General features: G+C 34.1%; 1 protein-coding gene across 1 annotated transcript in view; it reads right to left on the bottom strand.

The window, feature by feature from the left end:
- Positions 1 to 398: 398 nt before the first annotated feature.
- SLC12A2 (solute carrier family 12 member 2) overlaps positions 399 to 15,394 on the bottom strand; it is a 66,199-nt gene continuing 51,203 nt past the window's right edge. The window contains exons 18-27 of the mRNA XM_084305621.1: positions 15,188 to 15,294; positions 12,442 to 12,521; positions 10,948 to 11,088; positions 10,227 to 10,274; positions 8,640 to 8,762; positions 8,356 to 8,467; positions 7,823 to 7,909; positions 5,839 to 5,974; positions 4,354 to 4,421; positions 399 to 3,508 (exon numbers count right to left, since the gene is read on the bottom strand). Of these exons, the coding sequence (XP_084161747.1) occupies positions 3,373 to 3,508; positions 4,354 to 4,421; positions 5,839 to 5,974; positions 7,823 to 7,909; positions 8,356 to 8,467; positions 8,640 to 8,762; positions 10,227 to 10,274; positions 10,948 to 11,088; positions 12,442 to 12,521; positions 15,188 to 15,294 (1,038 nt within the window). The 3' untranslated portion in view covers positions 399 to 3,372. The remainder of the gene's footprint in view (positions 3,509 to 4,353; positions 4,422 to 5,838; positions 5,975 to 7,822; positions 7,910 to 8,355; positions 8,468 to 8,639; positions 8,763 to 10,226; positions 10,275 to 10,947; positions 11,089 to 12,441; positions 12,522 to 15,187; positions 15,295 to 15,394) is intronic.

Here is a 15,394-nt window from a genome sequence, read left to right on the forward strand (position 1 = left end):
TACATTTCACAACTAGTTCCTAGCTGAATATATACAATGCAGTTAAATCCAAGCTTGTCTTGCTTACAAGTGGCTTTGGCACTGAATGTCAAAATTATTTTCCCAACCTACTTCCTCACATCCCAATGGATTAGACTCCCAATGTGAGTTAGACAGTCTTTCATAAGTTCCACATGTAATAGGAACAGATTTTCTGATACTACTATTCCAGTTTAAACATACTGCATATTGCTGATTGGTCCCCATTGTCTGTTCTGCTCTCTAAAATTTCACATAAAGTGTTGGTTGCATATGAAAAATAATCCTTCCAGCTAGTAGTGGCAACCATACCACCTGTGAATGAATATATATACATATTTGTTATACCTTTATTATACCTTATACCTATATTCCTCTTAGTAATAGTCCCATACCAATTCCACAATAACAGGTAAAATATCAGATGTATACAATAAGCAGATCCGTGTATCAGATAACATTTTCATAACTATTATTTGGTTAAATTATGAGCACAGTTCACTATCCTGCACCAATAAAAGCTTTTTTTTTTAGACAAGACAGTTGTATTGAATTCACTTCCTTTTATTGCAGTGACATCCCCATGGTACAAAGTATTAACTGCAATAGTTACGTTAAAACATTAGAAAAGCATTTGTGTGTGACAGTTACAGTACAGTATCAAATATTACATCTTCAAACCAAGTGGGTCATCACCCACTAACGCTCAAATCTTTAAATTATTTTCAGTTATTTTAAAATATGTAATGTCAGAAAAGCATATAAAAAGAATGTATGTAAAAGTAAACCTAAATACAAATAGAGTGAGAAATAAATAATTGATTTTCACCAGCTATTGCTGACTTTCTAAACCCATACTAAGAAACCTAATCTATAGAAAGTATGAATTTTCATGTGTCAGTGATACTTCATTTTTCAAGTAATTAACGATTGGAACATAACTAAATTTGGCGTCAAAAATCAAAGCAGACGTCGAAATGACTGCCACTAACTGACATTTGTTGCTAACAATTACTATTAACTGTTGAAGTTTTAGTGTAGCAAATAATCTGGAAACTTGACCTTGTGCCTAGTGTTAGTGGACTTTTGAGAGTGCATATGTGAAAAGCATCCTACATATTTCACAGACATTACCCTAACTATCCCCATATGCATATTTAGATATACTTTATATAATTTTATACACATATATGCATGTATACACACACTTCATTTGGTTTCTGTGTTACAGATCACAAGCAATGGTTTCCTGAATGGGCAAAAAAAAACCACATTTAAATAAGTGTACCTGTGCACTTTTTTTTTTTTTTTTAAGATAGCAGCACTAAGTCCATGCCTTACTGTCCATCTGTTCAAAGTAATGTAACCCACAAAACAAGAAGAAACATGGCAATGATTCCATATTCACAATGTGACATCCATACTCCCCAACAACCATGGTAAAATCTGTAATAGACACAATGATTATTTTGATTTCCACCCCATCACTTGGGAGGAAGTAGCACTTTTACTGCAAACTGTCTTATGTTTATTTTAACAAGCTGGGTTCATGCTGGCATCAGTTATCTCACACTTAGCAGCAAAACATGCATGTTCTTGTTTTTTAAAGTGAAATGATTCAATAGACTAAATCCAATTGATAGAAACAAATGGAAAAAAAATTGCAGTTCAACAAGAAATTGACAACAGCATATACTGCATTGTGTAGAGTATTTTTTTTTTTAAATCTTGAATCATAACTTGAAGGTCTACCTTGCCACATAATGACTAATTGCTTTGTCCTTCAGAAAGAAACCGGTACATTTCAATTTGATCTCCTATTTAGTATAATACAACTTTTCTGTGCATCCTTAAATGAAAGTCACTGAAGCACTGGTAAACTGATCCAGTAGTATGTCCAATCCTAATATCAAAAGCTTGTGAAATGTTTTTAGGCAATCCTTTCTATCCAAAATATATAGGAATTTAAAAACAGTTCACATTTTACGTTTGTATAAAGGCTCAAGTGTAATTGCTTGTGTAGGTGTTCATAGTAGTAGACTAAATTATGAAGTTGTCAAAATACACAATGAAAGGGCATACAAGATTGGCAGTTTCTTGATTGAACATAGAAAATGTATAAAGTAGAATGTATGGAAAAAATCTAAACTGGCAGATGATCAAACCTGAGCATCTTTTAATAAGACTAAGTGTATTTTCTTACAACTTGAATGAATTGACTAAAAACATCTCCCCTGGTAACTAGTGGTCCTTTTAACCATTTGTTGAAAAATGCGAGAGAACCTTAGCTTTTGCTTTTTATATCAGATAGCAAGATTCCACATAGTGTTTACTGTTTTCTGTTAGATAGTATCACATTGCTCACATTATCCCCATTTAAGCCTTAAGTTGAGTTTTGTTTCAAACTAAGTTGTAAGTGACACCAAAATATTAATAGGCCAAGAACTGGGACAGGTTTTTTTCTTTCTTCCAATTCTTCAGGAGATAAATGGCATTAGTCTGTTAAGATGAATTGCTTCTAACTACAGCTATAGATTTACACAGCATCCTTCACAAAGTCAGCTAACCTTAGCTGTGTATTTCAGACTAGTGCCAAGGAAGTACACAATGTCAAATTTGAGAAGAGGATCCTCTGACAATATAGTTTTATTTTAACTGTTTAGCTTTATTTTAATTGTTACAAAATTTGGTAGTACAGAGTCCTGACATCAGGAATTTGTCTTAGTTCAATTGACCTGCCTCAATTCTCACCTTTAAATCTAACAGATATAATAATAGTAACAAAAAAAACCAGAACTTTCTGACAATAGAAAACACCCAGTACTAAAAACTAATAGCTCAATGGAAGACTGAAAAGCAGCATTCATTTTTATTGTAATATGGAAGAGATTAAAAACCAAAGGAAGTCTGATCTAAAGTCTTAGTTGAAGGCAGATTTTGACACATTCTATAGAAATTTACAAAATAGGATGTATGTGGATGAGATTTGGTTAATTTCAGAAGGCACCTCAAGGCTAAAAGGCTTTTATAAATCTATAATCCTTTCATTGATTAAAAATAAAACACTTTTATTGCTGCTATTCAAATAGCAAACAAAAAACTTGTCTTGTTCTTCAGTCTAACAAGGAATCCTCCCCCATTAAGCAAGATAAAATTACAGAAAATATAGAATAAACTGAAGATGTCACAACTTTAGAAATACATTAACTTTCCTCGTGTGCTTTCAAGTCAGTGAAATAGTGAAAGAAGAGTCACTTTTTGCCTTTGTGATGTTAATAATCTATAGACAACCTCAGTCACTCTCCCCGGGCACTGAAGTACCATGTCATCATAGCTGTCCCCTGTGCAGTACTCTTAGGAATAGAAGGTAAGAACACTCTGATGATTCCCACGAACAAGGAGAATTGGTGGCAGATCTTTAGAAAGAGCTTCTAACCAGGCCATGTATAATGCACTAGAAACTGCACCTTTTCGTGCAACTGGCAAACTCCTAAAATACACACACAAAAAAAAAAAAAGAACAGTTAAACCTGTAACAAATACAAGTCATATCAAATGAAAGCAAAAGTATGATTCTGCAAAGAGATAGATATTAAGTCAAGTTTCCTAAGCTTTTTAGTTTTTGCTTTTTCCTCAGAACTTAGTTAATGAGTTAAGGAGCTTGTTATCTTAAGCACTACAGGATCTACTCACACCTCACTTTTGGCTTCTCACCACCATCTAATTCAGGCAGGATTCTCCTCAATGAGACATACATGTATATTTAAAGACTCCTGAGGATTTTAAAATACTGCTTTTTCTTATGATACTAGGTTGGATGCAGTCTAATATTCTTAGTCTCTCTTTTTCTGAAGCATGTCATACTATTTTCTTTCAAAACAAGAACTACTGGAAGTCTGTTTTCCGTATTCAAACTTTGCTTGTGGTATCACTTCATAGAGCTCTGAAGCAGCATCCTCAAGGAAATCAGTGAAAAAAACACATTGTGTTCTGCCTGTTTATTCCAGAAGTAGTTCCATGGAAATCCATCATCAGACAACACTGCTACTGCTATCTACACAGATCATCTAGAAAAAAATTGAGATGAAGGGCTTGAGAAAGGTGGGGATAGTTGGCATGCAGGAGTAGAACCACTGTGAGAATCCCAAGCTGCACCAGGAACGTGGAGGTAATTATCTGAAGTAGCATATCAGAATGATCAGCTCTGAAAACCTCCTTGAGTATTTTTCCATACTTCAATGCCAAGCCAGTCTTTTTCCTAACCTGTACTTACACATATTTACAGTACACACAATTCTGCATCAATTAAGATAATAATAAAAGTAATTTACTTACATGACAATTATGTTAGCTGTACTTGAATGTTCTTTCAGCAACTCATTTAGCCTAATCTGGCGGTAAGTCTGTAATTAAAATGAAACTTGTTAGGAAGATCCTCTACAGAAACTGCAAAAAAATCATTTAATCAATGTAAGAACAGGTATAGTTAATTGGTGTTAGTCATGTCTGGAAAGCATGTGCTTGCCCCTCAGGTTGGCATCTTGCTTGCTTTCCTTAAGTATCTATGTTTCCAAAGCTAGGAGAAAAGAAAGCGGTAAGCCTAACGTGCGAATAAACCAAGTACCTTCTAAACTAAGTTTAAGATTGTTCTTCTAATGATACCATCCCTCTGCAGCTGCTGGAGGCAACCTCTCTTCAAGGTTCCCTTAGCTACCTATATCCTGTAAGCTCAGAGCAAGGTGGTGTTACTAAAGTGAAGCCCTTCTCCATAATGTATCTCCTTATTTAGCACTCCGACCTTTCTTAACATCTTAAGCAGCTACTCCCCTTCCTCCTACTGATGATTTTTCTTAGTTTGTATTCATATAGCCATTTTTAGTTCTTTTATGTCAGCTAACTTGCAGCTATTTTTTTTTTTTTTTTTACAATTCTGCTGTTCTCATGTCAGCAGAAGTCCTGCTAGCCTGCTGGATAGTGTTGGCAGAAACAAATCAGCTATCAGGAGACAAAAGAATACATCACTGCTATTATCTCATTGAAAAAGTGTTTTGAGGGTAAGGCATAAGGAACAGCAAGGCATCATGCAGTTCATTAATTATAAAGTCTTTCCTCTAGTCCCTGCATAATATGGGGTTACAAGATCCTGCCCTCAGCTGCCAATCTGAACCTACATGTTAGTTATATCCCTGCTTTTTACACTTACAATGCAGTGACTCCTGCTACTTCTCTACTGCTAATCCCCACAGAGGTTGTAAAAATCCAGATAGGAATACAAGAAAAACGTGAAAGTGAAAAAAGTGAAGAACTTCAGATCACTGAAGCTTTAACCAGTCTTTTCTTTAGATACATGGGTGTATCTGTAGTATCCTGTTACAGGATGCTGCCTGAGTGCCCTCCACAGAAACACTGATGGAAGAATGAGGAATGCCTCTGATGTCTACAGTGCACAACCATTTGAGAAAAAAAAATCAAACCTTTAACTGCTCCTTAACAACACAGTTAGGTGTGTGTTGGTTTTAAATAACGAAGCACCAAAGGGTAGTCTGGGCTCAACTAAACAAAACGTCAGGAAGAGCTTAGTGTTCTAAATGAACTGCTAAAACCTGTGGGATATCAGTTTAGAACCTGCAATGACAAAGAACAGAAACAGTTTGTTGTTTTTTCACTGTGCCCCCTCCCCAGCTGGTTTTAGATGCTGTTTTCATAAAAGCTGTTATGAAAGAGGTAAAGCAAGAATCAGTTCGACAATATCACATGCACAAATACAGTAGAAAAAAAAACTTTACAATGTTTAACATAAAAAGCTAAGAAATACAGAACCTTTGTTTTATAAAGCTCAAGTTCATTATCTGTTATCCTCCATGGTTCATCCTCCTTCATTTTATCTGCAACTTCTTGTTCTTTATCATCTTCATGAAGTCTGAAGGGCTCTATCATTTCCTCAAAAGCTGCAATACTGGAACGATTACATGAACAGACATATTAAAATACATTTAACACTGGTCTGTATGTCAGCAATGCCTTTCATTCTATTAGAAAGTAAATTTTAATACCACATAAAAATGAACAAACTATTTGCACACAGAATCAGCTGTGCATAGGCTATACAAAAGATAAAGGCAAACACTACAATGCGACATGCAATTAGTGACATCTGTTGAGTTTTTACTATTCACTGCAGAAGTTTTGCTAAATAATTTTACTGTAATTGTTCTAAAGCTGAAGATACTAGCTTAGAAAATGTATATTAACAATCACTAACAATAGCTTCTTCCTGATTAATTTTGAAATAGGAGTTTATATGTCACGCAGAGTAAAAAGCACTGGACTGTGATCAGGTCTCATGCTAGGGCCATTAGGGTTTTTAGCTACATGTTTGATCTTTCCAATACAGTCTAAGAGCTACATTCAAATCCCAATAAGCAGAGCCATCTTGTCTATAGTCTTGCTGTTACATTTCTTTTTAGAATGTGAACTGTTATTTTGATTTCACCTGTATGTTTTAGCAGGAACTTTAAAAGAAAACCTTAAGACTAAAAAGCCATTCATTTCTATAAAAAGCAGCTTTTCCTACCCATATTTTGATCCTTCTCATTTACTTTCTCTATCCACATTACAACACTTAAGCATGAAACTAAGGCTGCTTCAAGAGAGATAACTTGTCTTTGAACAGCCCAAAGACGTGAGAAGTCAGAAAAGTAAATGAAAGATTTCGCAGAGCACAGTGAAATGCTTTATGCCCGATGGAATAAGCACTTTTGACACTTCTTTTTCCTTTCATAAAGAATACAAGGTATTCACCATCTTCTGTAGTTGCTAATTATAGTTTATAAAGTTAAAAAAACTACTACTACTAAGTATATACTGTAATATCATTAAGTGTAACACCTAAGCTTCCATGCAGTTATAGTAGTCACTCCCCCATGACCATTTTCAACCTGAGGTGTTCCTGTCCTCAGGTAAACTACCATGTTATAAGAGTCTTTACTGTGTTAGTTGACACAATGACTTCACCTTCATTACAAAACAAAAGCAAACTGCTACTTTTTGATAGAAAAAAACAAAGCGTTAACAATATTCTATCGTACAGCACAGAAAATATTACAGATAAATCTTTTTTCTAGTTAATTTACAGCTATTGTTAACTCCAACTGGATTTCTTAAGCAGCTTTTGGATTTATTGTGGAAAATGTTTCCACTGAGACAACTAAAAATGCTCTCAGAAGAAATAATTTTCATTCACAGAGGTTATTCATGAGTTCTCTGAAATTCTACAGCCTCAACTTCTAATACATAATTGAGAATTAAAATTAAGTTTATGCATTTCACAGCAGCAGACTCCCAAGAACAAAGACATCCAAAAGTATCAGAGTGCCAGAAGTACTCCACCAATTTTAGTTACTTGATATGTTGTATACAACTAGCATTTTTTAAAAATGGAAAATCAGTATCACATGTACAATCATAGATGTCAATGTGAATTTAAAACAAAAGGAAGAAAAATAGACCAGGCTATTTGAAGACAAGACGTCGTTACATATAAGCATCCATGTAAGACTAAGTCCATTTTCCTACCTGCCTGCATTTTTAAGTTTAAGGTTACAATCTAAGGGCAAGAGATTTAAAAATACATAAAAAGAAAAACTGTATATTCTTGAGTGTAAGAGTTTCTGCTTAGTTTATTTCCTTGATTTTCGTGAACATTTAACACCAAATGTTATTTCAACATAACTATTCTAATTCATGAAATAGATCAAGAGCTCAACTAACAAATGAGCTTTTTTGATTCTGTTTTGAGACTTACTTTTCTTTCTTTGGCTTAGTATTAATATCTCCAAGAACCATGATATCTGAGAAGTCTATCCGAAATTTGCTGAGTAGGGTAGCCATCCTGTAACAGAAAAGCAAACCTTTATGCATGTTCAGATTTGTAATTATTTAACAGGGTAAGCAGGTAAGAAAAATAGCTTAAAAAGGTAACTGAAGTGTTAAATTGTCTGAATAATATTATGCAAACCTGACTTACAGCTATAAATCAACAACACACTATTTCTTTTTTTCCAAAATAAAGTAAGAACTCTCCCTTAAAGCTCTCCCAAACAATATTTAAGAAGAGAAAACATTCGTTTCAGACAATGCTGCAGAAACAGTAGTTTAACTTGAGGTAACACATCCAACACAATCTGGTGGCAATGGAACTTTCTTGAAGAGCAAGAATAGAATATGGTTATATCTCCACCAAATAACAATTGAAAGAAGGCTACTCATAAGAGCAAGCCATCTACTGTTTAGCATGTTCTTCTAGCATTTAAATGAGAATTATAAAGGTAAACTTACGCTCTTCTATCATGATCAATCCTGTTTATTTTTCCACCAATGAACACTCTGATCTTACAGTCTTTCCATTTTTTCTTGGTTGTAATAAGATATGGAATCAACAGTGTCAAACCTGCATTTTAACCAGAATTTGAGAATGTATCAGAAAACACAGCGTCATATAAGGAGTTTAACAGTATGAATTTGTAACCTACATATGAACTGACTGAAAAATAATTATTAGCAATTAATTCAAAATCACTTATTCTTCTGAACACATGCTTTAGAAGTATTAAGTATGTTACCTCCGTCATCAAATAGCCACCAGACATCAATATTGTTTTTACCCTGTTTCTTCTGAAACTGGGTACTAGCATCGAGAAGTCTTTGGTCAGCCACATTTAAAGGAGAAGATGGACTCTTTGAATCTGGAAAGAAAGTGTGATGGCATTTCATTTTTAAAATGTTTTTCTTAGTAACCCCTAAATTCAAATGCATTGTAACTTATTTGATTATAACTTCTCCAAATTATAAAGTAATTAAAAAACAACATTAAAACTATTTTCCCCAGACTCCACTATTGATTAAGTGGATATCGATTGAGCTGTATTTATGGAGTCCACAAACTCCCTAAATTAATTTTAGTGGTTAAAGATTTAAGCCTCCAATTCATTTAGCACACGTTTGACAAACGAAGAGATTTGCAAGATTTTTATACACATTTGCCTGGACATTAACATTTTGTACATACTTCATAGCATTCAGTAATGCGCTGTTGCTACGTCTTGTAGATAAGTTTCAGGGAAATTCTTATCTTGATGCTAATGTAAAAGGAGATAGCACCTCCTAAGCACTGTTCTTTCTTCAAATCCATTTTACCTTTAAGTGCATGGATGAAAGAAGAGCTAATTCATCTTTTTACAAAAGATAGGATTCCTTAAGTTAGTTCTTTGCATATGCAAGGCTCTGAAGCACAGACTATTTTGTGCAATGAAGTTATTGGATTTGCTGAGAACAGTACAATATAAGCATTTTCAATGAGATTATACGTTTTATTTTATTTTTTTAATAATTACATAATTTATTTGTAACTCCTTTCCCTTAGTTAAAACCTGAATTTTAACAAGAACCAGAATTTTGTTATTCATCTCAGTTTTTATTTTATTAGGAATTTTTAAACATAGAGTACATCTGTGACTGATTTGTATTAATATTCTACTTCACTGTACACTGGGACTTCTTCCAAACTGCCATCTTGTGGTTCAAGATGTAACACCACTTTTCATTACTGCTTATGTATGCTTATTTTCATAACAGCTTATGGCTTTTGAAATTATGAAGAAAACATGAAAAAAAGTTAGAAGCATCTTTGGTAAAGCAAAAAAACTGTGCTTAACTCTCAAAAAAGTTTGAAATAAACCAATGAGTGAAAACTGTTTAATTCATCTCTGAAAATGCTGTTTATTTAAATTACTACTGCACGTTATTTCAGATGTTAATCTCACTGACTGGCTGTATTATTCTTTGCTTTGCAAGCTATTCAGCAATTCTGAACAGAGCAACAGCTATGGCTTTAGAATATTTCTGAACATACTGGTGGAGCTCTTCCACTACACCTAAATCAAGTAAGGACCCAAACAGATACATCCATATCTTAGACAGATGTGTGATCCCTTCTCAGTAGCAACTTCTTCTGGTAACTTCCAAAAGCTTTATTTTTCCACAACCTAATCCCTACAGATGAAGCATATTCCCAATCAAATATGAAAAAAATTAAGCTTGCGTGGTTGATATTTTTCTATCTCAAATGTATGTGTTGAAAGGAGTACAAAAGGAAAACTGAAATTAACAATGCAAAAGAATGATTTAACAAAAAGGTGGAAAATGCCTGCCTTTTTTCAACAGTGGTTGTGTTGAAGTCTTTCCATCCTCTTCCTCCTCTGGAAGATTTTTAAAGATACAAAATAAAAAGGTTAATTTCCTTTGTGATGAAAATACTACTAGTCTATAAAACAAACAAAAAGAAAATAAAGATGTAGAATGAAGTGAATTTTCATACAAAGAAAAACACAGAGTCCTGAGAGTTATGTCCCAAGAACTGATTTGTATTTTTTAAAAATAAATCATATTTCTCACTCAAATTCTTAATTTAAGGTTTTATTTTAAAGAGAAGAAAGTTGGTTGCTGTCATATGTCAAAGAATCCTGAATGATTTGCATGTCTGTTAACATGCATATAATAAAATGTTCTAGTCTGAGCTAAAAAGCACCTTCATTAAGTTAGCAGCTTTAAAAATCATGCAATCCACAGCTGTGTGGCCTGATTCTCAAGCAGTTTTTAATGGCACTCAATCTCATTAACAAAAAGTGTATTGTAGATCATAATCCACCACCTGTTTTTATTTAGGTCATGAAGATTTATTTTACATCCAGTAGTCTCTAAAGCAATATATGAGTTATTAGGTATCAACAGCTAGAAAAGCATGACATGCTTCTCTGTTCCACAAACACAACAAAAACCTTTTTAATTCCTTGGGAGGATGAAAGGGACTGAAGAAGGAACAAGGCAGAAAAAGAGTAAGAACTCAAATTTCACTGCTAACTAGGAAGTTACCTTTACGTAGAGCAAGAGTTCTCTCACTAGATGATGGAACAAAAGCGATTGAAGTGTCTGTCTCAGCCTTCTTGCTATAATCCACTTTTATTATGACATCCTTGGAACATGGAGATTTTTCTTGGGATGATAGTAACTCTTCTTTGGGAAAGCAAAGAACCACATTATAAATTACTTATTTGTCCCAAATGGAGTAAGACAGAGGCATGTGACTACTGAGGTGGTTTGCAATTGGTTAAACTGCACTGCAACTAGTATGCTGTTATAAGCAAAAAACAGCAAAATAATATATACAAACTGTTTCAAAGTACAAAGAGGCATCTCTTCTGAACAGAGCTTTATTTTCCTGTTACTTCCTTCACAGATTTTGAGTTTTAATTGCATTACCACAGGCTAAACTTAAAACAGAGCTAACTAATATCAATTCCCTGGTGGGAATGACAATCCTCATGCTTGCACTAATTACCATTATAATAATTGATTTTTTACATTTTTTTTTTCCAAAGTGTAGAACTGTGAAGACACAGTACATCTAGCATAATAAGATTTGAAAATAGGAGCTAAATAGTTCCTATTAGCTAGAATTATTTCACAAGGTAGCAAACATTTCCTTCCTTTGAAGGAAACCAAAAGCCTCTTACAAAAAAAGAAGATTTTAGAAGCAAAAACACTAAGTACATGAGACAACTGATGATGCCAGAGTATTATCACCAATCACAGAAGACCAAGCAGTATGAATCTAATGTTGTCAAGATGCCTTAAGTTTGAAACGTGTAGTAAAGGTATTGCATTTTCTACTGTTAGATTGTGTTACACTACTTATAACATCTGACGTCAAGATCTTCTTTTTATTACAACCATAAAGGAAAAAAATGGTGAATTATTTTCCACACAAAAGGAGAAGATTGTAAACTAACTCCAAGTAAAGGATGAGCTTTACACAAAGACCAGAAAGTCTCACAGCTTTTTTCCAGGATTGGCTTCAACAGAGCTACTCGATAGCTGCCAGAGCTGAAGCAACCTAGGAGTTGATGGATATCAGTGAACACAAAGACGTTCCTGGTGCAACTCCAAACTAATGGCTGACTACTGTTGAGGTCTCCAAACTACATTGGGGTAGGAGGGAAGAAGGGAACACCTTACACCTGACCCAGAGTATCTGATCATACAACTCAAGTTGCCTTGATGCCAATTTGGTAGCCTCTTTGTTTCAGTAAAATAGTAAATCTTTGGGAAGCAACAGCTTACAAATACAGATAGTTGAAATGCACAGAAAAACAAGTTCTGTTGTTAAACATGTGTTATTTTTATTACATATTTCAGGCTTACTCATTTCAATGATTTTTATTCTGTGAAGAATAGTTTATTTTTTTTTTGCTTTTTTGCATTTTTCCATTTATTTTTTTTCTAAATAATTTATCTTAATTAGTGTCTTCATGAAATAGTATTAAAAGGGAAAAAAATACTTATAAGCTAAAGAAAACAATATCTTACCTTGTCCCTGAAGGTGGGAAATGTCCAAGCCCTCCTTCAGGCGAATGACAACCACACCATACTGAATGTCAAAGGCATCACTAAACAAAACAAAGCAAACATTTTAGAACCTCTTCCTTCCCAAAAGATCTACTTTACACACCCTCTGTGAACAGATTTAGTTGTTTATATGTTGCCATTTAAGCTCTCATATCACACATTTATGTAATAATTTAAGTTTCAGTTCCAAACCACCAACTGCAGGTCAACACCTTATCTTGAAAAGCAGCACATTAAGTATTTCTATTTCCTTTTCCTCTCTCCCTTACATAAAACAGTGATTAAATAAAAGTAAACCACTGTGCATTAAATAAAAAAATAGAGATCAACTGAGATTTGCAGAGTTGGCAAGATACATTGGGAACTATAAATATTGATGTCAGGAGAGACATCAGATTTCTTTTGAGATCTCCTTCATCTGAGAGTTATGAATTTCCAGGACATCTGGGTATTAAAGGAAGCCATAAAGTTTTAAGTCATAATCAAAATAGTTATAAGTTTGCTATCACGTGCTTATTTTGATTATATCTAGAGGGGAAAGAATTTGCTCCTTTAAAAAAGAAACTAAAAGAAAAAACTTCATGATTGTAGAAACAAGCAAAAGGACTGAATAAAACCCTGGATTAAAGTCTGAGTAAAACGAAGGACAAAGAAATCCCCAAAATATGAAAAAAATATAAACTTAATCTACCCTTTTATGATATTGTTTACATTAGATATTCAGAAGAAATTCTTTACTCTGGGGGTGATGAGGCACTGGAGCAGCTTGCCCAGAGAAGCTGTGGATGCCCCATTCCTGAAGTATCCTGAAGAATCACCATTCTGTGATACAGTTTGCATTAGTCATATAAATAAAGTCTTATAAAGAAAAATCAGTCTTAAAAATACTTCTGAAATAGTTGCTGTAATGAAAACTCCACATTATTCACATGGACAGAAATTCCACAAGATTGCACTGATTGAATGCTTTTCATCAAGTCTTACTGATTTTAAAGAGAACTGTTCAAAGTATCAACATTTTATTGTTATGGTTGTGGCTTGGATAGATCTAGTTTTCTTTGTAGAGGCTCAGATGATCCCATGTTTTGGAATTTTAATGAAGATAGTGCTGATTACACACCAATGTTTTTAGTTGTTGCAGAAAAGTGCTTACACAGAGCGAAGGACTTCTCAGCTCCTCATGCCACCCTGACAGCAAGGAGGCAGGGGGTTCACAAGATGAAGCTGGGACACAGACAGAACAGCTGACACAAATTGGTAAAAGGGATGTCCTATACCACATGTTGCCATGCTCAGCAATAAAAGCTGAGGTAAGGGAGGAATGGAGTGATGATGCTTTTCTTCCCAAGAAACCATTATGCATGATGAGCCCTACTTTGGTGGAAGTAGCTGAACACCTGCCTGCTGATGGGAAGCAGTGAATGAATTCCTTGTTTTGCTTTGCTTGCAACTGCAGCTTTTGCCTTACCTAGTAAACTGTCTTCATCTCAAGCCATGAGTTCTTGCACTTTCACCTGATTGCTCCCCATCCTGACAGGACTAAACCACAAGTGGTCATATTGCTTTTAAAGAAAAGTGTTCAAAATATCAACATATTTTATAATAAATATAAAAACAACAGACTGGTGGAAGTTTTGTCCATTAGGGGACATTTTAAATTCATTACTTAAATTTGTTAGGTCATTACATATTAAGTATATTTCTATTGTGAACTTTAGCAACATTTAATTTCCCAGGAAATTTCTGAAAATATGCTTGAAATACAGCGTTTACTTCCTAAGGTATGGGATGTGGAAAACCACACTTTGTAGGTCCTGAGAGTTCTTCTAGTACAAGCCATTCCAAATGAAATTAGGAAAAAAATAAAAAGAACTAACCAACACGATGCCTTATTTTTTCATTGCATTTGGTTCTCCTGCTTTTCTCTTAAGTAACTGGGAGAACATGTGTTTGTGCGTGTGTGTATTTCCTTTTCTTATCTTTGCCTGTAACCCCCTTCCCAACTTTCTTTTTCAGGCATAGTAAATTAGAAATGTAAAGCACTGATAGAACAAGTTAAACAGCATATAAAGAAAACAAAAAAAAAGTCTCTACATAAGTGAGAAAAGCTAGTTCTATTTTTCTTAAATTTTAGCAGCGCAAGTCATTGTATTATGTTTTTCAGCCAGAACTGGACTGACGTTCAGTACTGGCAAAGTAAACCGGAGACTTCCTTTCCCATGTACTTTTTTTGCTTCTTTATTACTTTGAGTGTCATGCATCTCCAAAAAAATACTTCACTTACATTAGGGCAAGACTTAATGAAGACAGAGCTTCAGCATAGAAGTTCATTTTGTCTGAAAAGCGTAGAGTGAAAGTAAAGGAAAAAACTCTGCTTTCAATATAAAATAGTTTAATGAATTCAGCAGACATGTAAGGTACTAATTCCCTTTCTAAAGGGAATTTCCCTTTCTTAAATTTCAGACCATTGCCACAACTTCTACATGCAGAAAGTGACTATATAGAAATCTAATCTGCTTAAGCTATCAAGAGTTGCTTATTAATTTCTGTATCAGGAAAAAGTATATCTACAATATGGAAAATCTTGATCAACCTGACAGAGACAAGAGCTTATGCAACAAAGACCTAATTGAGGTAAAAGTTTTCACTTATTACCAAGTGTACTGAAGTGGCACACAAATGGTACACATCCACATCTTCTACTTACTGGAATAAATTGATGTAGGTTTCAACATCTCTCATATCACCTTGCCTCCAGTTTTTCTTAAACCCAACAACAAGGGTGTTAGGTCTCATTCTCCCCAGACCAGCAGCCTAAGAAGAACATAAAATGTTTGTCTTTTTTTAAAAAAAGAAAAACTAAAACACCCAACATATTACTGAAATAAACTGTTGTTGTTTTTTTTTTTTTTTT

Source organism: Netta rufina, assembly GCF_964035555.1.
Source record: "Netta rufina genome assembly, chromosome: Z".
NCBI lineage: Eukaryota > Metazoa > Chordata > Aves > Anseriformes > Anatidae > Netta > Netta rufina.